Source organism: Leptonychotes weddellii, chromosome 15 (assembly GCF_054177405.1).
Source record: "Leptonychotes weddellii isolate Sample4059 chromosome 15, ASM5417740v2, whole genome shotgun sequence".
Taxonomy (NCBI): domain Eukaryota; kingdom Metazoa; phylum Chordata; class Mammalia; order Carnivora; family Phocidae; genus Leptonychotes; species Leptonychotes weddellii.
The window spans coordinates 3,668,761-3,695,201 of NC_138383.1; the positions used below are offsets into that span (position 1 = coordinate 3,668,761).

At 45.4% G+C, this 26,441-nt stretch overlaps 1 protein-coding gene across 10 annotated transcripts in view; it reads right to left on the minus strand.

Moving 5' to 3' along the window:
• TNRC6C (trinucleotide repeat containing adaptor 6C) overlaps window positions 1-26,441 on the minus strand; it is a 145,144-nt gene that overhangs the window by 67,542 nt on the left and 51,161 nt on the right. For 9 of the 10 annotated variants that reach the window (XM_081804384.1, XM_081804390.1, XM_081804381.1 and 6 more), the window contains exon 4: window positions 14,105-14,431. In XM_081804384.1, coding sequence (XP_081660510.1) covers window positions 14,105-14,431 — 327 coding nt within the window. Of the gene's footprint in view, window positions 1-5,925; window positions 5,948-14,104; window positions 14,432-26,441 lie in introns of those variants that run through there. The other variant, XM_081804391.1, reaches the window with a different exon arrangement.

Sequence of the window (26,441 nt, forward strand, 5' to 3'; positions counted from 1 at the left end):
TACTGCTATTTTAAAATTTCTTGATCATCGAATGTGAGACCCTTCGAACATGATTTGAGAAGCTGTACAAGTATAGGCAGAGTTATTTTCCTGTTTACATTTTTTTTTTTTGGTTTGTTTTGGGAAGAAATTGGTAGGTGTCTAATTACTGTTTACTTCATTGTTACATTGCAGTAAAAGTTTTAAAGCCACCATCGCAAAAAAAAAAAAAAATAAATAAAACTTAAAAAAGTATATATAGATACATCTCTTTCTCTCTCTCTCTCTCTCTCTCTCTCTACACATATATATAGACAATTGAACTGCTTCAATGGCATTATTTGGGACAACTGGTGAAATTTAAATGTATTAAATTTAGATATATTAGATAACAGGATTATACCAAAGTTAAATTTCCTAAATTTGGGTGCCTGGGTGGCTCAGTTGGTTAAGCGACTGCCTTCAGCTCAGGTCATGATCCTCGAGTCCCAGGATCGAGTCCCACATCGGGCTCCCTGCTCAGCGGGGGGTCTGCTTCTCCCTCTGACCTTCTTCCCTCTCATGCTCTGTCTCTCATTCTCTCTCTCAAATAAATAAATAAAACCTTTAAAAAAAAAAAGTTTAAAAAAAATTTCCTAAATTTGTTCTCTTATATAACCATACTACAACCGTACATCTTTGTATATAGGGGATATTTAAGGGTTATGATATCTGCAATTTACTTTCAAATGCTGCTCCAACAAAACAAACAAATGAGCACACGTGTGGGATGAGACCCATGCAGGATGACCAACAGAAAGCCCCAGATTATATACAGCAAAGATTAGTAAAGCATCCCTCCTGTATTTTTTATGTTAAAAATAAAAGTTTTCATTTTCTACACATTATTATGTTTGGAACACGTAGCCCCTTGTCAAAGATACCTGAGTTATCTTTTTTTTTTTTAAGATTTTATTTATTTATTTGTGAGAGAGAGAGAGTGTGTGAGCGCACAAGTAGGGGGATCGGCAGGCAGAGGGAGAAGCAGGCTCCCCGACGAGCAAGGAGCCCGATGTGGGACTCGATCCCAGGACCTTGGGATCATAACCTGAGCCGAAGGCAGACGCTTCACTGACTGAGCCACCCAGGCATCCCAATAACTGAGTTATCTTTTTTTTTTTAAGATTTTTTTTTTTTAATTTATTCATTTAAGACACAGAGATAGAGAGAGAGAGCATGAGCAGGGAGAGAGGCAGAGGGAAGGAGAAGCAGGCTCCCTGCTGAGCCAGGAGCCTGATGTGGGGCGCAATCCCAGGACCCTAGAATCATGACCTGAGCCGAAGGCAGATGCTTAACCATCTGAGCCACCCAGGCACCCCAATAACTGAGTTATCTTTGACAGAATGCCAATTAATTTGCCAGGAGATAGCCAGAAATCTGTAGGGTACCAAAGATGTTTGCCTTTAGTCCCCATTTCCCCAGATGACAGCAATGCTAAGACTGCCAAGTTTAGGGCAGTCAGGTCTACGAAAACATAACTGAGAGCCCACATGAGCTGCCCCTGGCACAGAACACTGAGGGCAAGAAGGAATGACTTTGGCCATGAGACAGTCCTTCCCGCTGTGAGACCACACTCCTACCCCCACCCCAGGAGACTGCACCGTGCATATATATGACACCTGGGACCCAGGACTGGATGACAAGATACGTGCATCAGGCTGTAGAATTGATATTAGAATTAGAACATCAGAATTCCTTCCTTACTTTTTATATTAAAAAATAAAAACAAATGCTAATTTTTCTCTATTCCCCACTTTGGTGGCCGTAGTTGAGGCTAAGATGGTAATAATCTAATCTGAAGGCCTTGTTATGGGAGATGGAGAGATGGAGTTATATTTAAGGTGGCAGAATTCACCGGACCTGGTGAAAGACTGGACATGTGGGGAGCAGGAGAGGAGGATTCAAGAGTGATGTCCAGATGTGGGGTTTGGGTCCCGAGTGGATGATATTGCCAACCACTGAGCTTGGGAGTACTAGAATAAGAGTAGTTCTGGGAAGGGAAGGCTGGGGAAGGGAGGCGATGGGTGGACACTTGGCCAAGTGAGTCTGGGGTGGTTGCAAGACATCCAAGCAGATGTGCCCCAACGTCCTGGGAGAAATAAGCCAGAAGTTCAGATGTGAGTGTTTCAGCTCATTAGCGTAGGGTGTGCCCGTGTCCCCTCCGATCTCCATGTGGACTAGCCCAACACTGCAGGTGCTTTATCTAGCTCCTTAAAAGGCCCTCACTGCCACTCCTGTCTCCTCTCCAGGCCTGTCACCCTCCTCAACAGCCCGGTCAAGTGGGAGCTGTAGCTAACAGCTGTAGCTGAGAAATCTAGGTGCTGTCACTGAGCAGTACCCTCTTCCTCAAAAGCAAGAACATGTCTGCAAGTGGATCGCACCAGGAGACAAGTGCTCGGAATTCAGAGGTGAGCTGAACGTTCTGAAACTAGGGATGAACGGTGGGAAGGGGCAAAAAGGAGTGAGAAGACTAGGGGAGAAGAGCAAAAGGACGGAAGAGATGAAAGCAGATGAAGAAAGGTCTCAGTAAAGCGACTTGGAAGAGTGTTCTGCTGAACGGCACGTGGCCCTGTGCTCTGGCATGGAGGCAACAAAGGGGAGGTGACACCGCTACCACGGGGGTCCCAAGAGGCTCAGTCCTCACCGCTGCACGGAAATGCCTGCATCCACTTTGAAACAAGGGCTTTTGTCCTCAAGACCGCAAAGACTGGAGATCCTTATACATGGAACTCTTTGGAGGGGCTGAGAGGAGGCTAACAAGGTAATTTGCTACTCATTTATCAATGGTTTATTACTTACTATGTAAGTCACTAAAACTAGTTTTCTACTTAAATGTTTTCAGTTGTAACAAAAACAGTAGGTAAGGAAAAATGTGAAAGAGACAATTACTATGATGGTTTTCATTGTGATTAAACTCTCAGACATCCAAAATCATATAAGCATTTACCTAAGAAAAGTACTTTTGTGGGCACTATTTAAATACATAGAAACCAAAAAGCTAAGGATGAAGAGTAAAACTACTTCTACACTGTGGTGCTGTACTTCTGATTTTTGGCCCTACTCCTTGGTGTTCCCAGTTCTGATACATTCTCAGTGCCTCAGGAACGCTCTTTGCAAAGACAACCCCAGGCCACAATCGACACAGGCATGACAGGCTTCGCTCCGTGCCTTAGTTTTTCCTTAGTCCCCTTCTTTCACTTGTATCTTGTTTTGTCATTTATTTTTCCTACTCAAGAAGTTTGACAATGACAAACAATTGTGTCCTATTATTCTAATATTTAAAAAAATAATAGTTTGAGGGGCACCTGGGTGGCTCAGTCGGTTAAGTGTCTGCCTTCGGATCGGGTCGTGATCCCAGGGTCCTGGGATGGAGCCCCACATCAGGCTCCCTGCTCAGTGGGGAGCCTGCTTCTCCCCCTCCTCTGCTCCGCCCCCTGCTTGTGCTCTCTCTCTCAAATAAATAAATAAAATCTTAAAAAGAAATAACAGCTTAAACATAAAAATCTTTCTAAACGCTTGAAAGGTCTCATATGCTAAAGCAAAAAGTTATGATTTTAACACAACGGTTATGGTTTTTGACTATAGACTCAAGTGGATTTGAAATTTACCACTCACCACAGTCTTCTCAGCACACAGGTAAAAACAACACAAGCAACAAAACACAAACAGTGGAGCTGATACTGCCAACACATGGAGGTGTTAACCCCAGAGCCTGGAAAATGAGGCTGCATCCCCTCCCCGCTGTCTCCTCCCCACTCAGACTCCTTTCAAGTCTTTCGCGGGTCTCTGAGGAGCACGGTTTGAGCGACTCTGTTCCAGGGAATCCCTAAATGTCTCTCCCCTCCCCCTCCTCTCCACCACAGCCACCACGTTCATCACCAGCACCACCGCCGCTGCCACAGCCTACCATCATCACAACCTATTCTGATACGAGAATTTATTCCAAAAATGACAATGTAAAAGACCATTCATTATTCTCTTTATGTTCAAGGCACACCATTATTCTTAAGAGAACTTTATGGCTTCGACAATATTTGAATAACACACTTTGCATAAACCAAAGTCTCTTGACTGTGTTATCAATTCACAAATCTGTTTTAGTTCTCGTCTAAAAGAGAGAACTATGGGGGGGCGCCTGGGTGGCTCAGTCGGTTAGGCGACTGCCTTCGGCTCGGGTCATGATCCTGGAGGCCCGGGACCGAGTCCGCATCGGGCTCCCTGCTCGGCAGGGAGTCTGCTTCTCCCTCTGACCCTCCTCCCTCTCATGCTCTCTGTCTCTCATTCTCTCTCTCTCAAATAAATAAATAGAATCTTAAAAAAAAAGAGAGAGAGAACTATGGGGAAGAAATTTTGTGAAATGACTGACTTGCAGGAGCAAGCATTTTGAAATGAATGAAAGCTCTGAAATAAAAGACTGAATGCTCTTATAGGTATTCTAGACTCTCTTGTATAGCCCAGGAGCTCTGAAAGGCTAAAATCCATACCTGTAATATACAACAAGTCTGAGAGAGTTTATAACTAGGGGTTGTCATATCCATCACATAACACTTTGAAATTCTGAAGTACCTCCACCCACACTGAATTAACTGAACCTTAACAAATTATGTCCATTTGACAGATGGGGAAACAGAGGCTCAGAGAGGTCAAACTTGGAGACGGTGTTATAACTAATAAGCAGTAAAGATGGAACTGAAAGCTGCATCTAGTGCTCCTTCCGCTCCACCATTCTACTATCAAAATAATCCCCCCTAAAAAAAGCCTTAAAAAGGAAAAAGTAATGAAGTTTGTGTATTATGTTAAATTCTCTTTTCTTCTGCTGTTTAAATGGTCTACACATTCTAAAACTAGATATCTCTATAAAAATCTAAGTAACATAACTGTCTTAAGTGATTAATTTAAAAAGGATTACACAATAGCATGATTTAAAGAGAAAAACTTTTTTTTTAAGCTCCAAAATGTTACCATATAAAGATAAAATTTTCAAGGAAAAGTATTTAACGAAGAGCGTCCAGGAGCTAGAGTAAGCAAAATTTTAATGAGGTATCAAATTCATCAGATAGGGAAGTGTGGACAAGATTTACTCAGAAGTGTGCATAATGCTTAATCAGTACTAACACCGACAAGAGCACAGAGTTCATGCTTCATGACCACAGTCCCTGGAACTAAAATGACAAAAGAGTAAACCATACATTAAACGAAGTAATTCCAAATGCTTTCCCCTAGTGGAAAAGGGGAAACTGGTAACACAAGTTCCCTGCCACTTGTCTTTCAAGATGCAGGATAAATGTTAACAACTGTTTTCAGCTTTTGAGAGGCAAAGATGCCTCCCCATCCACTGCATTTACTGTGTGCGAGAATCTCACGGAGAAAGCGCTTTGAATTCAGAATTCCATCGCTGGACAGACTCTAAACATTTCATCTGTCAACTTCCACAAATGCAAGGAATTACGAAATGCAGACCGGAGTAAAAGATTTACTGGGAACAATACTCCAAGTGTGCACAAGACTCCGCTTTCGGGCCTGTGTTTTCTGCGAAGCAGCAGTGGGACAAGCTTGCTTCCTCCAGGTTAAGAACCTATTAGCACGGCGACAAAACGCGGGGCAGAAGGTGCTGCTTGGCGCTTGGGGAGGGCGCGCCGGGAGCTCGCGAAGCGGGGGAGAGCGGCGGGAAGAGCAGGGGTCACGGTCGCGGTCAGGGTAGTGGGCGCCCAGGCGGCGGAGGTGCCGCACCGCGCTGGCCGGCGGCTCCCTTCCAAGACGCCATTTTATCCAGTCGGAGCCGCAGCCAAGGGCCCAGGGCGCAGAGCTGCCGCCCCCGCCGCCGCGCTCCCGCTCCCGCTCCTGCTCCGCGCCGCCGGGGGTGGGGTACCTGCGGGCAGGGACCGCCCCAGCCCCGGGAGACGCTACCTGGCGAGCCGGCCGGGGCGCGCAGCTCCACCATGTCGGCTGCGCGCCGCAGGAGCCTCCCGCTGTGGCGCCGCCAGCAGACTCCCGCGCCGGCCTGCGCCCCGGCAACCTGCGGGCGCCCGCGGAGCAGGGGCCGGCCGTGCCCTTTCCGCTCCGGGAGGTATCCGATTCATCCCCTTCAGCGAGGGGGAGGCGTCCACGGAGGGGATCTGAAAGCTCTGATTATCTAATTGCAGCTGACACTAAACCGATCTTCCTTCCTCTTTAAATTCTTTCGATTGTCACCAACGTTTGCACTTCAGGACCAGCTACAGGGAGCGCCAGGGCCCCTCTTCTGCTGTCCTGAAAGTCAGCCAAAAGAATAAGGGCATAATGCCTACTGGCTGCATGCAAATAAATGCTGCTCTTTCATACCGCCTTTGTTGTGCGTTCCTTCTTCCTTCTCGCTTTTCCTAAACAACCCTGAAACATTTGGCATACCAACACTGGCGATAATATTCTAAACGAGCCCCATATGTAAACTGGCAAGTGTCCAACTTCTTAATTACTTTCCTGCCTCTATCTAAAAAAGATCTAAGAAGCAAACACTACCCTACTGCATATTAATCAAAGCCTCTGTTTATAAATGTACAAAGCAGTCACTAAAACAATACATTGTTCTGCCTTTAGCACAATGAAAAAGAGGTGTTTTTTCTTTCTTTCTTTTTTTTTTTTAAAGATTTTATTTATTTATTTGACAGAGAGAGAGAGAGCACAAGTAGGCAGAGTGGCAGGCAGAGGGAGAGGGAGAAGCAGGCTCTCCGCTGAGCAGGGAAGACGTGGGGCTTGATCCCAGGACCCCAGGATGATGACCTGAGCCGAAGGCAGCCGCTTAACTGACTGAGCCACCCAGGCGCCCCTTTTTTTCTTTTTTTTTAAAGACAAAAGCTCTCAAGTGTTTGGAGCTAGAGCTACGCAGCAGACTTGCAAATCTTGCCTAGAAAATCACAAGACAAAATGACATTTTTCTGGAACCTGAATCGTGTGATTCACTACATTTATATGCTACCACTTATCTTACCAGTTACAAGTGTTTGCCAATTGGCTACATGAGCTCCCCTCCACAAATTCATACATGAATTAAAAAATCCATTTTCCCCTGCATTATTTTTTTAGAAAGTCAATGTTTTATTTCAAGACAAATGTTGCTTAAATAGGGAACCTGGACCGGGGCTGGGAGGAACCCTGGCTTCTCCATCTCATTTTGCAGGAGCCCCTCTCCACCCCTGACAACTCTTGAGTATGTCTCTTTGGATACTGCAGTGACAGAAGACCTGAAACCCAGCAGAAGTTCCACTAGTTCCCAAACACAGGTCATGCTTTCTCTCCGTGTGGGGCAAAGCACGATGTCAGTCACTGGAAGGTTCATAATGTTCCTACATTTGTAACTGTTTCAAAGAGACAACAGTTGACAGTTTGTCCCTCCTGCCTTTTTTTTTTTTTTTTTTTTTAAAGATTTTATTTATTTGAGACAGAGAGAATGAGAGAGAGAGAGCACATGAGACGGGGGAGGGTCAGAGGGAGAAGCAGACTCCCTACCAAGGAGGGAGCCCGATGCGGGACTCGATCCCGGGACTCCAGGATCATGACCTGAGCCGAAGGCAGTTGCCCAACCAACTGAGCCACCCAGGTGCCCCTCCTCCTGCCTTTTGACATTCTCAACTCACCTACCACTAGCTCATGCCACAGGGCAAGCGATAACCGCTGAGCAATAGGGACTGGGAGAGCAAAAGAGATGTATTCCCAGTTAGAATAGCTGGGTCAGGAGGGGCGCCTAGGTGGCTCAGTTGGTTAACCCCTGACTCTTGATCTCAGCTCAGGTCTGGATCTCAGGGTTGTGTGTTCAAGCCCTGCGTTGGGCTCCATGCTGGGTATGGAGCCTACTTAAAAATAAATAAACAAAATAAAAAGAATAGTTGGGTCAGGAGATAGGACCACCTAAAATTTTTATAAATTCTACCAAACTGCCCTCCCTAGTGGCCACACTAGTTACATCCCTACCTACAGCAAATCAGAGTTGCCCCTTCCCACGCCCTCACCAGTCCGGTGGAGTTGTTCTGGAGTCTTGCTGTGAAGACTAAAAAATTAATGTGTGAAGCACTTGGAACTAGCACATAGTAAGCACTCAATCAACAGTACTGCTGGTATTACAATAGATTTTCAAGTTTTGGCAGTTTGGTGAGTGAAAAATGGTGTATCACTGTTGTTTTCATTTTCACTTATTTTCCTCCTGGTCACAAATAATACTCTCTCAAAATGTTTAGGACTCATTTGTAGTAGCTTTACAATCTGCCTGTTCACATTCTTTGCCCATTCTCCTACTGGACTGTTTTTTTTTCCTTGTTGATTTATAGGAAGGCTTGGTATTTCCTCTCAGGTTTTATTTATGGGATTGTACAAAAAAGTCTATAACTTTCATACACTCAACATTGTCAGGCTTTCTTTTCATGTCTTCTTGCCTAAGAGAAAATTTCAGGCCACAATCTGGAAATGTTCTCCTGTGTCACCTGCAACAGTTTTCATGTTTGTTTCGTGTATGGTTTTCTAGCACTGTGTTGATGGGAGCTGCCACTTTCCCAGTAGTTCGGGAGGCCATACTAACCTAAACCTCCGTTTGTGTGTGTGTGTGTGTGTGTGTGTGTGTGTTCCCTGGTCCCTCCAGTGTATCTCATCAATTTGTTTGTTTACTCTTGCCCCAGTAACACACAGTTGTAATTAATTACTGGAGGATCATGGCTCTATTTGATAGCTCATTACTCTTTTAAAAAATTTTCTTGAGGGCGCCTGGGTGGCTCAGTCGTTAAGCGTCTGCCTTCGGCTCAGGTCATGATCCTAGAGTCCTGGGATCGAGTCCCACATCGGGCTCTGCTCGGCAGGAAGCCTGCTTCTCCCTCTCCTACTCCCCCTGCTTGTGTTCCTGCTCTCGCTATCTGTCTCTGTCAAATGAATAAATAAAATCTTTAAAAAAAAAAAAAATTTTCTTGACTATTCTATTTATGTACCTTTACTCTTCTAGATGAACTTTAGAATTAGCCTAACAAGTTCCAAAAGCAATGCGCTGGGATAGCTTTGAATATGAATTTGATGTGACTGGGTAATCACAGTAAGTTTTTGTGCTAGTTTATTGCTTTACTTAGTAATACTAACAGCTACCTTTCCAGCCCCATCTCCCCTTACTGCCCCCTGCACTTCAGCCACGCTGAACCACCTTCATCACCCACGGAGGCTGCTCTATCACCTGCCTTTCACAGCTAATCCAAAACTCAGCTCAGGTTGTCTCCATGGGAAAGCCTTCCTTGGCAGTCCCCCATCCTCTGTCTGGGTTAATGGGCACGTGCCCCCCCCGTTATCTCTTAGTGGCACCCCAACCCACTTAGGCATGACTATGTATCCCTATACTTAGTAGGCATTCAAGAAATGTTTTGCTTGGTGACTTAATGCAGACATGCTTGAAGAGACCACAGTTCTGGCGGGTTAGCCTCTCCTCCTCTCAAAGGTATGCAAGCTGTGTGTGGGACTGCTGCCTAGGCATTCTGATGGAGTAACCAGAGGAAAGAGACGGTGCATAAGTATCAAGCTAGCGTATCAGCTTGGCAAAAAATGGCAAAAACTGGCAATGCAATTTTTCCATATGAACAAGTTTGACAGATTACTGTAAATTACAAGGTGAATCATAACAAAACTTTGTAACAGCCAGACTGATCTACTGACATATCCTTTTCCAAAGCATGTGGGACATAAAGGAAATGAACGAATACAGAAATGACTGTCAGTCTGGGTCTCTTTGCATATGCTACCACCGCCTTATGTCACAGTGTAGAAAACGTAGCTACGCTTGCTGTGCTAAAACGAGTATGACTTCAGTTTTCAATTCTTTACACATGTTCCCGTTTCTACACCAACACTGTTCACTGGTATCTATAAGTGCTTTCTGTATATACTGAGGTGGACCAGATCGCTTTCCCTTACTCCAGCAAACACTGTGACAATCCCTCCACAGGGAGGAGGAAGGAAGGCAAACGGCCCTGCACTCAGATGGGAGGGAACCAGGATGCTCATTAATTTTAGCAGGTTTTCACTATAACTTCTTAAAGCTATGATAAAGGTGATTCAAAGTCCACTGATTCTTTCCAGGGATATTTAACCTTCTTTAATCTTTGCCAATCACACTATGCCTTTGGTGGGTGAAAAAAGAGTCCACATGCTGATACACTTGGGAAAAATAGAAATTAATGTGCTGGTCTGAAACAATCCCTTTCCACTTTTCTTTTCACGAGAAATAGTCTGCTGCTAAAATCTTAAGGATGAGTCATTTACCTACTCCCGGCTTGGGTAATTCAATCTTAGTTCAGTGACCGAACATTCCTACTTTTTAACTTAACCTTACTGTCAGAGGAATGGAATCATGAGCAAAACTGCATTTTTCAGGTGTGGCTACAGGGGTGGAAACCTGCTGACCCAGAATCAAGCTCAATGACAATCTATGTATTATTAAAAAAAAAAAAAAATTATGCGAGCTTTTACTTGAAGCAGTATCTAGAAAAGTTTCAATGTAACAAGAAAATGTGGCTACTCTTCCGGATTTCACCTGGATATGAATTTAGTAAGTAACTTGCACCATGAAAAAGTTCACAGAATGCTTCAACTCTAGGAAGGATAGCTGAAATTTCAAAATGTACACAGGTCAGAGAAAGATGAGAAAGCTTTTTTTTTTTTTGAAGATTTATTTATTTGAGAGAGAGAGCGAGCAAGCACACAAGCAGGGGGAACGGCAGGCAGAGAGGGAGAAGCAGGCTCCCCACTGAGCAGGAGCCACTGAGCAGGGAGCCCGACGCGGGGCCTGATCCCAGAACCCTGGAATCGTGACCTGAGCTAAAGGCAGACGCTTAACCGACTGAGCCACCCAGCACCCCTAGGATGAGAAAGCTTTATTGCACTGTGAGGAATTTATTCATTTAAAAATTTTGCAAGTTTAAGAAACAACTGCTGCTCCATAATAGCATGTCAAAGACGGGCACATATTTGATGCACTTATGGAGCACTTACTGTATGATGCAAGGCCCTCTGCTGAGTACCAAACAAATAATCTCACCCTCAGAGTCCTGTAGAGTAGGAATCCCCCCATGTCACAGGTGAGAACTCTAGAAGGCAGGCCGTGGCTCCACCAGCTTGTCTCCTGACCCCTCAGCCATGCTGCCTCCATGCGCGTTGCTGCCCCCTGCAATCCCCGTGCTGACTCCCGAACAACACCAGACGGAGTTCCCGCAACGTCTCCATGGACAAAAATCAAACAAGCTCTTTGGAACAGTATTTGACTCAGAAATTAAAGGGAAGAGACCTTAGAGATTAGAGGTCCTGAGAGGTTCAGACCTCTGATTTTGGATGAGAATGAAGTCCTAGGTGAGGGGTATGACCAGTGAGTCCTATAGCTGCCAGGACATCATCCCCCCCACCCCTACCCCCAGTGTAGAGCTCATTCCACCCCTCTAGGCTGGTCATACCATAGGAAAGTGAGACTCTTTATAGGATACTTTCAATTTAATCAAGAGCTGAGACTCTTAAAATTAATCAGCAAACAACGTAGCCTGCACAGTGTGCCATGAAGGTGAAGATGTATTTGCAGACTGAGCACCTTCCTGCAGCAAGAGGAGCAGAGAGTGGAAGCACGGAAGGGGCTTCGTGGGGCGGGGCCGTGATGACCTGGACAGAAAGGAAGGGGGAGGCCATCAGGTGCATGCACGTACTGAGACAGATGACACCGAGCCTGGCGTATTTGTGACACAGTGAGGAAACAGTGCTGGCAGAATGGAAAGTAAGCCAAACAGAATAGAAGGGAAAACGCTGACTAGACAAGGCTGTCTTGACAGCCAGGCAGAGAAAGCGAGACTTTGTGCAGTAGGAACTAGTAAGGCAGGACAGGTTTCGAGGGGACCTGAATCAGAAAGGTTCATCTGGCTATGATACCAGCAACTGTTGGGAAAGAGATGAAACTGGTATAAAATGAAGACTTTTGTTTGGGAGCCAAAAATCAGTCATTTCTTATTTTATTAATATAATATAGATTGATTCCATTTCCTGAGATGTTTATACAGAAAATGCTGATTAGTCTCCCCCTGTATCTATATCTATCTATCTATTTTTAACTATAATAAACTAGAAATAGTTTTCCGGAGGCTATTTACAGAGACCAATATTTTAATAAAGGATATTATTTCCAACCCCCAAATTTGAAGCAACTCCTTATCTTCTACTTATCTAAGAAAGTCCTGGTAACGTCCTGCACCAACAGCATCTGATGGGAACCCTGATGTGGTCCTGCCAACTAATCATGTAACAGTGGCATAAGGCCTGAAAAAAGCAGGGTTGTTACAGTTCTTTTCCAGTTTTTCAAAACAAGCATCTGAAGTTAAAACACCAAGCTATTTAGGGATGACTACACACTCCTTGTCTGTGTTAAGATTTTCCTGAGGACCATGTTTCAGTGTAGAAAGTAACTGTGTTTGATAATAACTGCTTGTGGTGAAGTAGACGGACCATATTCTTGGTCAATGACTATATTTGATAATTTCTTTTTTTTCCCTTGCTTTTTGCTGACAACCATTGACCTACATACCCTCTACCAGGAATTCAGCAGATCAGAGTCAAGACTATTTAAAGACATACGGCCAAGCTAAAAATATTTGTTTCAAATATACCACAAAGTTGGGAGTTTTGAGAAATACTGCTATTAATACTCTTAAGCCACGGGTGCCTGGGTGGCTCAGTTGTTAAGCATCTGCCTTCGGCTCAGGTTGTGATCCCAGGATCCTGGGATCGAGCCCCACATCGGGCTCCCTGCTCAGCAGAGAGTCTGCTTCTCCCTCTCCCACTCCCCCTGCTTGTGCCCTCTCTCTTGCAGTCTCTCTCTCTGTCAAATAAATACATAAAATCTTTAAAAAAAAAAAACAACTCTTAAGCCATGTTGGAATTATTCTCTATGTTAGAAAGCAGCACATGAAAGAAATATTAATATAACTTGTGGCAGGTTTCTTTTAGATCCCGATCTAATGTAAGAAGCCTCCTTGCTTCTGAGGCCTGAGTCTCACTACCATGACCAAAGACGGTGTCCATGCCAGCATCAATGCTGATTGTGAAATCATTCGAAATGGAACGATTTAAGAAAATAACAGGGAAACGCAGCAGTTGAACACATGTACTTTGCTCTCTTCCAAAAATTTCTCTAACACTTTGGTAAAGCAATTGTTTAGAGTAGGAGTCCATCAGTAAGGTCAAGAAGATAGGAAGAGGGGAGAGAGGAGAGGACAGGAGAGCTGTCAGCAGTCTAGGAGCTGGAAAGTAAGCGAACGAGTGGGGGTGATTTCTCTCAGGAGTCAAGAGAAAGCTGGTGTCCAACTGCAGGCAAGGATGCCAGCAAGAAGCAGGGGGATCAGAACCCCAGACACGCAGGTGCTGAGCACGAGACCTGGCAGGTTTGGCTCAACGTGTCTGAACAAGTGACAGTTAGAAGCACCCACTCCCGATCAAACGCTGAGACCTCCCCGCAGAGAGCGCAGGCACAGTCACAGGCCAGCCTCGGAAATGGGCAGGAAGGTTTTATTAAGAATTCTCACTGCACGATTCTATGGCATCTGCCTTGACAGATGCACATGCACTCTTGTGCAGACCTCTAGTTTCTGGTGAGAAACAAACTTAGCTGAAGGAGCTAATGCCATCAGAAAACCGATGAGAAATAATATATAGAAGGAGGAGGAAACAGAACTGAATTTTAAAATTCAATTGAGGGGTGCCTGCATGGTTCAGTCAGTTAAGCATCTGCTTTCGGCTCAGGTCATGATCTTGGAGTCCTGGGAGGGAGCCCCGCATCGGGCTCCCTGCTTCGCGGGAAGCCTGCTTCTCCCTCTCCCTCTGTCCCCCACACCACTCGTGCCCTCGCTCTCTCTCTCTTAAATAAAATCTTTAAAAAAATAAAATAAAATTCAATTGAAATGAATCTATCCACCATCTAGCTAGCGAGCTCCCTCCATTACATGCATACAGTGAACATGGACCAAGTATGTCTATTTGTGTATCACCGGACGGCAAAGTTGAAAATGGCACAGCGGTTCCGATAAAAGGAATGCCTCCCTCTATGCGTGTTTACCTGGTTGGAGCTTACTGGGATGCTGCTGTGCGCCGGCTCCAGGGAGGGGAGGAGGGCTTACCCCTGCGGGCCCAGCACCCTGGGTCGGGCTCACACTGGCCAGAGCCCCTGCGGGCAATGGCTGGCCTCTCTTTAACAGCTGCTTCTGTTCTTGCTGGCGGAAGCGTGGAGGTACCTCGCGAGGCAGGTAACGGGATGCAGCTGGCTGCTGGCTGCTGGCAGATGCGCGCTTGCCATTGCTGCCGCTGGACAGAGTGCTGGTGCAAGTGCTGGTACTGTTACCGGCAGGCTGGGGCTGGCTGGAACAGGTCCTAGTAGGTTCTGGCACTGTAAGGAACAAAGGACGAGAACCCAAAACTTTAGGAACACTCCTCAAAACCCAGCCCCAACTAAGGAAAACAAAATAAAAACTGAGAAAGAATGACAAGGTAGTGCTTTGGAAACAGAGATGGACTGAAGTCCAGAGGTTCAGGTTTGAGACCCCGTTTTCATGGACACTAACTGCACTTCTGAGCAGCAGGTTTTGGGCCACAGTTTCCTCATCTGTAAAATGAGTGATTCAGGGCGCCTGGGTGGCTCAGTCGTTAAGCGTCTGCCTTCGGCTCAGGTCATGATCCCAGGGTCCTGGGATCGAGCCCCGCATCGGGCTCCCTGCTCGGCGGGAAGCCTGCTTCTCCCTCTCCCACTCCCCCTGCTTGTGTTCCTGCTCTCGCTGTCTCTCTCTGTCAAATAAATAAAATCTTTAAAAAAAAAATAAATAAATAAATAAAATAAAATGAGTGATTCAGTTAGCTTAGAGCAGCAGTTCACAGCAGTTCACACTTTGGCTGACAGCAGACGCACTCAGCAAGTTCCCAGGTGACTGATCTAATGATGCTGGCAGTCCCTGGACCACACTTTGAGAACCACTGCTCTCGGCCAGTGTTTTCTCAAATTAAGGGATCTTAGATGCCCATCAATTTATATCTATTTTTGTTTTAATTCTGATGACAATACACACACGTGCATTCTGTGTTATCCGATTAAAGCACCCATGGTGGTACGTCGCTAGCACTACTCTGTTACAGATTCGCTGGAAAAGCATACAGGTGGGCTAACTTGCAAACGATGCACTTGAATTAAGTGAAAGCCAAAATGCCATCTGAGTGTTGCATAAACAAAAGTTCCACAGCAATTTCAACAGAAAGGAGGAGCAGGGGAGCTGAGTGGTAGCCTTGATAGGGCTGTATTATTACTAATAAGCATGCCAAATGTGAAGGTGATTTGAGTAGTAACCCTGCATTCCTAAGGGAGCATAGACACATGAAATGCAAAGAATTTGAGCCTCAAGTCGTTCCCATCTTGAACTTGAAACATGAACATCCAGGGCATAACATTTACCTTTTTTTTAAAAAAGATTTTATTTATTTATTTGAGAGAGAGCACATGAGCAGGAGGTGGTGGTGTCAGAGGGAGAGAAAGAAGCAGGGAGAGAAAGCAGCTCAGCAGGGAGCCCGATGCGGGGCTCGATCCCAAGACCCTGAGATCACGACCTGAGCCAAAGGCAGATGCTTAACTGACTGAACCACCCAGGTGCCCCCAAAGGATTGATTTATTTATTTGAGGGGCGGGGGCGGGGTTGAGGGAGAGGGAGAGAGAATCTCAAGCAGACTCCGCACTGAGTGTGGAACGCAATGCAGGGCTTGATCCACGACCCTGAGATCACGACCTGAGCCAAAACCAAGAGTTGACTGCTCAATCAAATGTGCCACCCAGGTGCCCCTACCTTATTGTTTGAAAAAATGGGGTTTTTTTCTACTTAATTTGTAAATGTCTTTATGTAAAATGAGTTTATACCTAGTTCGGTGTATATCTAAAAAGTGTAAGTAACATTATAAAAGTATTTCCAGTCAATCCTGGGGGGAACACAAAATGTTACTGTCGGCCTGCATTTCTCGTCTTCCAGCATGGGCTCTGCACTATCTCACAGTCTGCGTCTGCAAGGCCTCTGCCCACTGTTCTTCTGTCGCCCTGCCCAGCAAACCCTTAATCCTAGATGAAGCCACTGTCCACTCTCTCCACTCCTGACTCAGATCACAGCCATGTAGTCTGGTGTCACTATGAGTTTGTGTCCCTAACCCAGGGCACCCTCAGTGCTTCCCAGCCATTCTACCATTTCCTGGGTCTGCTGGGTTCCACTGCTGTCAATGACTCACTCAAAGACCTTCCACTCTGGAGCCGCTAAGGCCTTCCTTTAGCTCCTCCTCCTCAGAAGATGAACTCTGACTACCTTCCAGAAGGAATAAAAGCCATTAGGCAAAACCTTCAAGTTTCTGCCACTCCAAATACGTGAGCATCATACTGTTCTTTGTCCCATGCCTGTTACTCCATCTGTGGTGAATACTGTATTTTACCAGTTCTAAGACTTACATTTCTTCATATGTTAATAGCATTTACATCAGGATGTGTCCTACCATTGAGGACACGTCAGTCAATTGGCAGTGTTTTTTCTTTCTTGGTATATGAATATGATGGTATATGGTGTATGATATGGTATATGGTATATGATCTCACAATCAACAGCTGACTCACTGGGGTTCCTTCCAACTCTGAATACCTAGGATTTTCTAAGGGAAGAACAAAGGATGTGGCACGCGGCTTTAGTTCTGTGATGGCTATCCCTTCCGAGCGCAGAGTTTCTCTTACCCATGTTCTGCCTCTCTGCTCCTATTTCCCTGGCCTTGCTACAGATGTGGAACATTTTTTATAATTTACTTAGATTTGATGGTTATTCACCTTCAACTCAAAGGCACAGGAAATGAACATCCATTCTATCTTTCCTTAAAAAAAAAACAAAAACCTATAAAACCTATTATAGGTTGATTTTTAAACACAGGGGCTTTCAAATGTATTTTTTTCTGACACTGGCCTTTAGCTAATTAAAGTAGCAGAAGTTCCTAAGTATTTACCCCAGTGAGTTGAAAACGTCTATCTACACAAACCTTCACAGGAGTGTTTAGAACAGTTTTATTCCTAGTTGCCCAAAATGGGAAGCAACTGAGATGTCTTTCTATAGGTGATGGATAAAGGAACTGGAACATCTGTACAATGGAAAATTCACATTTAAAAAAAATGAGCTATCAAGTCCCGACAAGAAATGAAGGAATCTTACATGCCTACTGCTAAGTAAAAGAAGCCAGTCTGAAAAGGCTTCATAGTCTATGCTTCCTACTATGTAACATTGTGGAAAAGGCAAAACTATGGAGACAGTGAAACCATCAGTGGTTGACAAGGGCTTGGGGAGGGCGGAAGAGGTACAGCACAGGGGACATTCAGGGCAGTAAATCGGTTTGATACTTTAATTGTGAATATATGACATTAGCACTTGTCAAAACCCATTAGAACTGCATAATACAAAGTTAACTCAAATGTAAACTGTGGACTTTAGTTAATAATAATGTATCAATATTGGTTCATTGATTGCAACAAATGCACCACACCAAGGCCGAAGTTCATAATGGGAGAAACTGAGGATGTGTTAGGGGTGGGGAGAGGAAGTATTGTGGGAACTCTATACTTTCTGCGCAATCTTTCCGTCAACCAAAAACTGCTCTAAAAAAAAAAAGTCTATTAGGAACTCTCGTGCACTGTTGGCGGGAATGCAAACTGGTGCAGCCACTGTGGAAAAGAGTATGGATGTTCCTCAAAAAATTAAAAATAGGGGCACTTGGGTGGCTCAGTCAGTTAAGCGTCTGACTCTTGATTTCAGGTCATGATCTCAGGGTGGTGAGATGGAGCCCCATGTCGGACTCTGCACGGGCATAGAGTCTGCTTAAGATTCTCTCTCTCCCTCCCCCTTCTCCCTCTCTCTAAAAAAATAAATAAATAAAAATAGAATGACCATATGATCCAGTAATTCCACTACTGGGAATTACCCAAAGAAAATGGAAACACTCACTTGGAAAGATATATGAACCCCTATGTTTACTGCAGCATTATTTACAATAGCCAAGATATGGAAGCAGCCCAAGTGTTCACTGATAAACAGATAAAGAAGATGTGGTACACACACACACAAACACATATGACACTGGAATATTACTCAGCCACAGTAAAGAATTAGATCTTGCCATTTGTGACAACATGGATGGACCTAGAGGGTATAATGCTAAGTGAAAGAAGTCAGTCAGAGAAAGACAAATACCATATGATTTCACTCATATGTGGAATTTAAGAAACAAAACAAACGAGCAAATAAAGAAAATAAAGAGACAAAAAAACAGACTCTAAAATACAGAACACAAACTGGAGGTTCCAGGACGGGAGAGGGGTGAGGGATGAGTGAAACATGTGAAAGGGATTAGGAGTACACTTAGCATGATGAGCATGGAGTAATCACTAGACTGTATACCTGAAAACTAATAGAACACTAATTATACTTTGATTAAAAAAACCCAAATCTATTAATTAAAGCAAACTTGCTGTATCTCTCTCAACAGCAACTTTCCATTACAACTCCGCAAATGAAATTGAGAGCAGAGCAGAAGTACATCTGTCTGGGAAACACCACCACGAAATTTATTTAAAAATATGTGATTAGCATGGAGGCACCTGGGTGGCTCAGTCAGTTAAGGCTCCGACTCTTGATTTCGGGTCTGGTCATGATCTTGGGGTCATGGAATCGAGCCCCAAGTTGGTCTCTGTGCTCAGCGCGGAGTCTGTGATTCTCTCTCTCTCTCCCTCTTCTTCTGCCCCTCCCCCAGCTCACACTCTCTCTAAATAAAGTCTTTTTTAAAAAAATAAAAATATGTGATCAGCATGCTACCATTTTGCTTTATTACACATTTTAATGTATCTGGCCCAAAGGTTTTACTCTAGACCCAGCTACTGCCTCTTAGGAAGCTCAGAGTATGAACACAATTGGTTCTTTTACTACAAAATTCAAAAGCAGCAGCCGCAGAAGAAAAGGAGGAAGAGAAGGAGAAGCAAGAGGGACAGAATGAGGAAAGAGAACTATTAGTAAGCTACAGAGCTCTACCTACCCTTGCTGTGGAAAACCCTCCTTCTCTCTTTTTTTTTTAAAGATTTTATTTATTTATTTGAGACAGAGAGAATGAGAGAGAGAGCACATGAGAGGGGGGAGGGTCAGAGGCAGAAGCAGGCTCCCTGCCGAGCAGGGAGCCCGATGCGGGACTCGATCCCGGGACTCCAGGATCATGACCTGAGCCGAAGGCAGTCGCCCAACCAACTGAGCCACCCAGGCGCCCAAACCCTCCTTCTCTTTTGTAGTAACTGACCCTGGAGGCCAGCGCCCACAAGAGTCAAGTACTTCCGTCGACTGTCACCCTGCCTTTTCAAAGAACGGAAATGCAGAAAACCTGCCTGAACTCAGAATCCGATGGAAACAACTGGCAAGGACCTAAGAAATCACCCTGTCCCGCCCTCCTCCACACAGACTCCAGGGCCCAAGTGAGCTGACCAAGATGCACTGGTGCCTCGTCTCTGAGCGCCAGCCACGCTCTTCCACTACACCGCTGTCATCTTCTCAAAAACATCAGAAGACAAACGCAGGGCTCTCTCTCTTCAAAATATTTAGGGGAAAAGGAGTTCGTGCTACAGAAATGAAGAAGGCTAATATAATAAATGAATGCTATCAGTCGCTGGTTTTAAAGAAGTATAATAAATAAATGTTATCAATAGGTAACTAGTTTTGAATATAAAGCACCAATCCTAAGATATCTGAATATGGAATACTCCATTTTCCTCATGTTGTCTGCACTACATGATGTGTGATCACTTTTATAGTCTCATTTTAAGAGTCAAAGAATCCCAAACCAGTCTCCCCTCTGAAGGGGAGAGGGCTGCATAGGGCAGGAGCCAGCCGGTGAACTAAGTGTTTCTCACATTTTTGAAAGGTGGGGAAAGAACAATGGGGAATATGTGACAGAGACCAGACAAGGCCAGCAAAGTCTAAAACAGTTGCTTTCTGGTCCTTTGTAGGAAAAGTTTGAAGGAAAGGGAAGAGAAGCCTCACATAGCAGAGTGATGAGGTAGAAGGAACCAAGAATTCTGACCCTGTTGAGCCTCTTTTATATGAGAGAGTGATAAAGCTTCTCTGGTGTAAACCAGTATGTATGTTTCAGATCTTTGAAAACTAACAGCTAACTCACATAATCTCAATTTTAAGTGGAGGATCTCAAAATCTGGTATGTTCGTATAATAATATAGATAAACCAAATGGGCAGTTTCTGACCAGCCATCTACTCTCTTCAGATACAAATTACTCCATCTCTCACCGCCCAAAGAGTAGGTATCCGAGTCATCGTGACACTGCTCTTCTCAAACTCACCTGCGTCTAAGCCTATCCCTCAACAACAGAGGCTCACAGACGAGTCTATCCTACACATCACTGTTTTAATAGAGCAGCAGAACACAGTCAGGCTGAGAATTTCGGCTTGATTTTATTTAGGGACCGTCAACAAGTCACTGACTCAGAGAACATGAAGACAGCAGCCAGCTTACTGGTGTGTGGGCCAACTCTCCCAGATCTTGCCTCTCCCCAGTAAACTACCAAATGACAGCGACACCTGCTGGGGAAAAGGCAGACATGAAACCATCCTCTGAGAAACCAAGGCTTCTTTAAAACAATTTTCTGCTTTCAGTTAAAATTTTCAGAGGGCACTGTCACAACAGGGCCCACAGAGCTTCTAAATTCCTACTACTGCTCTCCTCAAACAGCAGGCTACGGTGTGGGCAGGAAGTTCAAACTGGCCTTTCGGGGCTCTGGAGGGCAGATTTAGAAGGAGCTCCTCTTCAAACTTTGACAAGGAGACCAAGAGCAGGAACTTCCCTTGTTGCCCCAGCCTCCTTAAGTTTTATCCCACTGGTCAACATGTCTCAGTGTCTGAGCTTCAGTTCCACCACCCGGCACCCCCTGGGACAGTGGCCTTTCCCTCTGCCACCCACACCTTTGCACCATCCCAACCTCTGGTGTGGTCTGCAGACCGCCCGACGCTGCAGGCTCAAGGAACGAGACCTACCACCCACCAGTGCTGCTCTAAGCCCCCACTGCTGCCCAGCAGCCCTCTGATAATCTAACATGGTATGCCAAAATTCCCTTATTTGAACTGCTGGAAACTTTTCCTACACGCTTCGAAACCCTGACACCAGCCAGCTCCCTCCTACAGAGGCAGAGGCGGTCCCTCGCCTGCGCACACTAAGCCCTCCTAGAGCCAGCCGCTCTTCTGGGCGCTGGGGCAATGCCCGAGAACAGAAAAGGCAGACTCCCGCCCATGGAGCTCACATCTCAGCAGGGCAAGAAGGAAAGAAAGGCCGCATGGTGAGATACGAAACTGCAGAGGTTAGGTGCTCTGGAAAACCAGGGGCGCAGGGCACAGGAGTCAGGGGTCAAATCACTGTCTGCTGGCTTTCTCTGTCTAGCATTCTTTTTACCGCCTGTACCCTCATGTACCCTCTCCGTATTTATGTATTTAGGTCATGTTTAATGGATGCCAGTTTTGTGCCAGACACTGGGTATACTGTGGAAAACATATGGTTCCTGTCCTTGTAGTTTATAATCTAGTAAGAGATTATGATTCCACAAATACACAAGTACTCGCTGTGGTAAGCATGACAAGAGTAACAGTGGGCCAAAGAAGCTAATATTATCTGGTGAGGAAGTGACAATGAGGCTGGGCCTGGAGAACCGCCGGCCAGGTGAAGCGTGTGTGCGTGCACACCCAAGCTCGTGTGCATGTGCGGGCTACTCAAGCTCACACCCGCCAGCTGGCACAGTGTGGGGAAGGTCCTGACCTGAGAAGGAGCTCTCGTGCTGTCACGGGCTGAAACCATGCCATTGTGGCTGGAGTTTGGTGCCTCAAGGGAGAGCGGCTGGGCCTGAGGCTGGAGAGGCAGGTGTAGGCTCTGTAAGGAGTATGGAATCTACCTGGTGGCCAGTAGCTGGGAGAGCCCCCAGGATGTTCCTGTTCTGGCTGTAGCACACAGAGGAGTCTGGAGCCTTTGGTTTCGGGGAGAAATTCTCCAGGAACAGGCTCCTCTGATTATAAGTTCACGGAGAGCTGACATACTCTTTCACTGCTATTTAAACTCAACAAGCAGCTGACCTTGATCAACAGCCTGTCTGTGCAGGCTCTAGAGCCAGGGGGTCCTATCTGCGTGCCCCTTGTCACCTTCACAGGTAAAGGAAACAACATGGTAGCCACGGCCCCCAGCAGCAGGCCCCTTCCTTGCTCCACTCCACAAATCCTGCGGGGGCACCCTTGGGATGTTAGGTTCCCATCAAGGTCCACCTTCCCTTCCTCACCAGGGACTTAACAGAGCAGGGAGCAGAGGTGCCCGGTGCACCAAGACATTTCCATCTTATTACCCAAGTCATACTACCATGACATTCTTTTCTTTAAAAATTTATTTGGAAGGGCGCCTAGGTGGCTCAGTCTGTTAAGTGTCTGCCTTCGGCTCAGGTCGTGATCCCAGGGTCCTGGGATGGAGCCCCGCATCAGGCTCCCTGCTCAGTGGGGATTCTGCTTCTCCCTCCCCCACTGCCTGTCCCCCCCCCCCCGCTTGTGTGCGTGCGCATGCTCTCTCTCAAATAAATAAAATCTTAAAAAAAAATTTATTTGGAAATACTTAAGATGTACAAAAGGCATAAATTCCAAATAATCAACAAACCTTCACGTACCCAATCTCCAGCTTAGACATAAAATGTCACCGATTCCACCAAAGCCCCATCTTCCCATCCCTCCCTGACTGTATACTCAAGAAATTCTCCCCACGAGCAACTTGAGCTTTATCATTCCCAAGCACCTCTCTAGAGATACAGTGTAGTGGCTGTGGGTACGAACTTGGGGTTTAAATTTCAGCTCTGCCCCTTACTGGCTGGTGACCCTGGGTAAGTTACTTAAGCTGTCACTCAGTTGTACCATCTGTAAAATGTGGGTAAGTGGGGGATAAAACGGGGGTCAGAGTACCTTACTGAGAAGGTTCTTTGAGGAGTGAATGTTAATATATGTAAAGAACTGTTCAGAACAATATCTAGCACATAAGTGCACTATAAATGTTTATTACGGTAAAGGAAAAACATGCAAGGACACTTGTTAAGGATGGTGACGCAGCTCCATCCAGGACCCTCACGATGGGCTGATGGGCGTAGGGACCGTGTGTGGGATTTACAGTGGGGGAGAGAGATTGGGCTCGACTCCGAGTGCAGCGGGGACAGGCAGGAATTTATAGCCAGGGAGCACGGGAGTGGAGCAGCGAATGGAAAACCACTAAGAGGAAACGTAGAGGGTAAGGGGGCTCCTGGCTAAACTGATCTAGCAGGATTCTCGCTGAAGGCCAGCCAGGGTGTCAGGCATCACCCGGGGGCCAGTGGAGGATGAGGAACCTGGTCAGACATCCGGGAAGCAGAGGGGGCTTCTGGTGAAGCTGACGTAGCAGGGTTCTTTTTTTTAAAGATTTTATTTATTTATTTGACACAGAGAGAGACAGCGAGAGCAGGAACACAAGCAGGGGGAGTGGGAGAGGGAGAAGCAGGCTTCCCGCCGAGCAGGGAGCCCGATGCGGGGCTCGATCCCAGGACCCTGGGATCATGACCTGAGCCGAAGGCAGACGCTTAACGACTGAGCCACCCAGGCGCCCATGACGTAGCAGGGTTCTTGCTAAAACTGGATTTTATAAGGAAGTGCATGGACGGGCCTAGGAGATGGTCTAGGAGCCTGACTGAAGTTTGGTCAAGTCTTGGCCAGTCTTAATAATCCTCCTCACTCCTTTTCCCCTCTCGGAAGCAATGGGAAGGATTTTAGGCTGATGAACAAAACTCTAAGTCACATGAGACATGAACTGCAGTTAGTGAACTAACTGAAGAAGGGAGGCAGGTAGGCAGAGACTCTTGGCAGAAGCGATGTGGTAACTTAGCACAGATACTGACAGCTGTACTCAGGACTGGAGAATTACATCTCTCGTCTGGCCCTAAACCTCCCCATTTAATTTGGGTCTCACATTTCTACCGTCTGGAAAGTGTCAAACACTATACAAAAGTTAATGAGCAGTCATCCATTCCATCATTTTTAAAAATGTTCCAGGGCAGTAGTCAAAGCTGTCTCTCCCTGCCCCCCACTCCCCAACATGCACACCAGGGGCAGGACTGACGGGTCCGGCTCCTAGCTGCAGGGAGGCCCCAGGTGTGGGTCAGACCCCATGCGATCTGGCAGGCAGTGACCTCGCTGCTCTCTGTCTGCTACCCCAGCACTGACTGTACGCATAGCCCTAGAAATGGTGGACGTTTCTGGGCAGGGTCCTGGTTCCCATTCACTGCCTTAGTGGCGGTGGGAGACAGTGCGACGGCAGCTTCCCGGTCACTGGGCTGCGGCGGTGACAACTGTGCACCGGAGTCAACAGTGCCAGTGAGGCCTCCTGATCCTTTCCCAAGGAGCAGCTCTTTGGGATGACTCTGTGGGGAATCATTTCTAGAGGCCCAGCTCAGGGGGTGCTCCCTCCCTCTGGCCTCGCAATGGTTTTATAAGCACTCAATTCCCTGTACTTAAAAAAAGCTAGAGTGGTTTCTATACACTTCAACTGAACTCTGATTAAGAGCACAGATCCTTTTTTAGCAAGTAGAATATTCAGCTCTTTCACTCACCTAGACAACATCATGGTGTGTGGTCATGACCTAGATATTCAACAACGGTTTCCTTGTAATGGCGTTTACCGTAATGGGACTTCCTTACACACGCCCTCCATCAGAATCTCCTGGGCTACCACGATAAAGCCTAAAGCACACTGACAGCTATAGGCATGCAACGGTGTATTTTAAAAGTAATTCTTTATAGATAAATGCCAACCTAGAGGGACATGTTAACGTGTCTTATTCCTGAAATTTGCATGCATCTTACAATTAGTGTATAAATTTAACATAGTTTCCTCATTGGCCCTCCAACTGCATCTGTAGGTCAGACATTAGAACAATGATGTTCTTTAACTGGTGGCATCTTAGAAGTTAAGAAATAGAAGTTTTTGTATGATAAAACATAGAATTTCTCTTCTGTACAGATACCACACAATGACAGAAGAAAAATATTCAAAAATCATGCATTAATTCTAGCTATTTCAGAATATATGCTCAAAGATTCAGAGTTTCTTAAAATTTAAAATTTACACTTACTTAAACAACTATAAAAGAGAACTATTTTCCTGGGCTAAAATAATCTGTGATTCCAAGGAAGATTTTCATTATTACAATCTCTTCTGTAACCTACAAAGCAGCCAACGCTGTAGTGAGAAGCTCCTTAGAACAACTAGAGGCGAGGGGAAGACAGCGATGTGCAGGAGGGTCCATCTGCTGTGTTTATTGGCAGTTCCGGAGGGGTACCAAGCAGTGGCCTTCTGTGTGTTCTGTTGACGGCTTCTGGCTGATCTGTCACCATGGCAACTTCGGGAGCTCAACTCAAAATGAGCACAAACTCATTAACTACTAAACTACATTATCTTAGTGCCTGTTGCTAATGAGAGAATGCTGTTCAGAGATATTTTCTATTCTAATGTACTACAGTTACCTCTCTAAAAAGCATGAAATTACATTAAATGCTACTCTTAGTATATCAGACTGTATAATATGAATGTTAAAGTAAATTTACTTTAATAATGACTACTAACAGTAAGAATCATTTTATTAGAAGATTACTTCGTTTTGGGCCTTGGATTCTTCTACTTAAAAAAAATGTACTATTTATCATACAGGCAAATATTTCTAAGTTCTTTTAAGCAACAGCCGGCAGATTTAGAAGATCAAAATAGAAACTTTTGATAACAGCATATGTTAAAGCCAAGTAACAAATACAGCACTAGTACATATTGGCTTTTCTTTTTTTTTTTTTTTCATATTGGCTTTTCTATCATCTTTTCAATATGTAACATTAACTAGAAATACTCCCCAAACGAGGCACACTGGACAGACATGGAGGGTGAACAGAGTCCACTGAGTGCACAGCTTCTCAGCTTTCTCCCCTCCAGCCTAACCTCGTCTCTTTCCACGCTCAATCATCCGTAACTGAACAAGCTCTTGAAAAACAGCAAATCCTAAATCTCATGAAACACAGAGGGTTTAAGTGGAATCATGTCAGAAATGTGTTCTCTCAGGGCATGCATACTGCCCTGTGTGGTAGGATTGTGTGTGTGTTTTCTTTAATAAATGTAAAAATCGTGGACCAGCAATAATCCTGGGATGTTTGTCCTCCAAAAGTGCAGAATCCAAGAGCCTGCCAGAAGAGGGAGCCCGAGTCAGACTATGCCAACATTTAGTCCAAGAGGGATGGGGAAGGCAAGGGGAATCGGCCATGTTGAA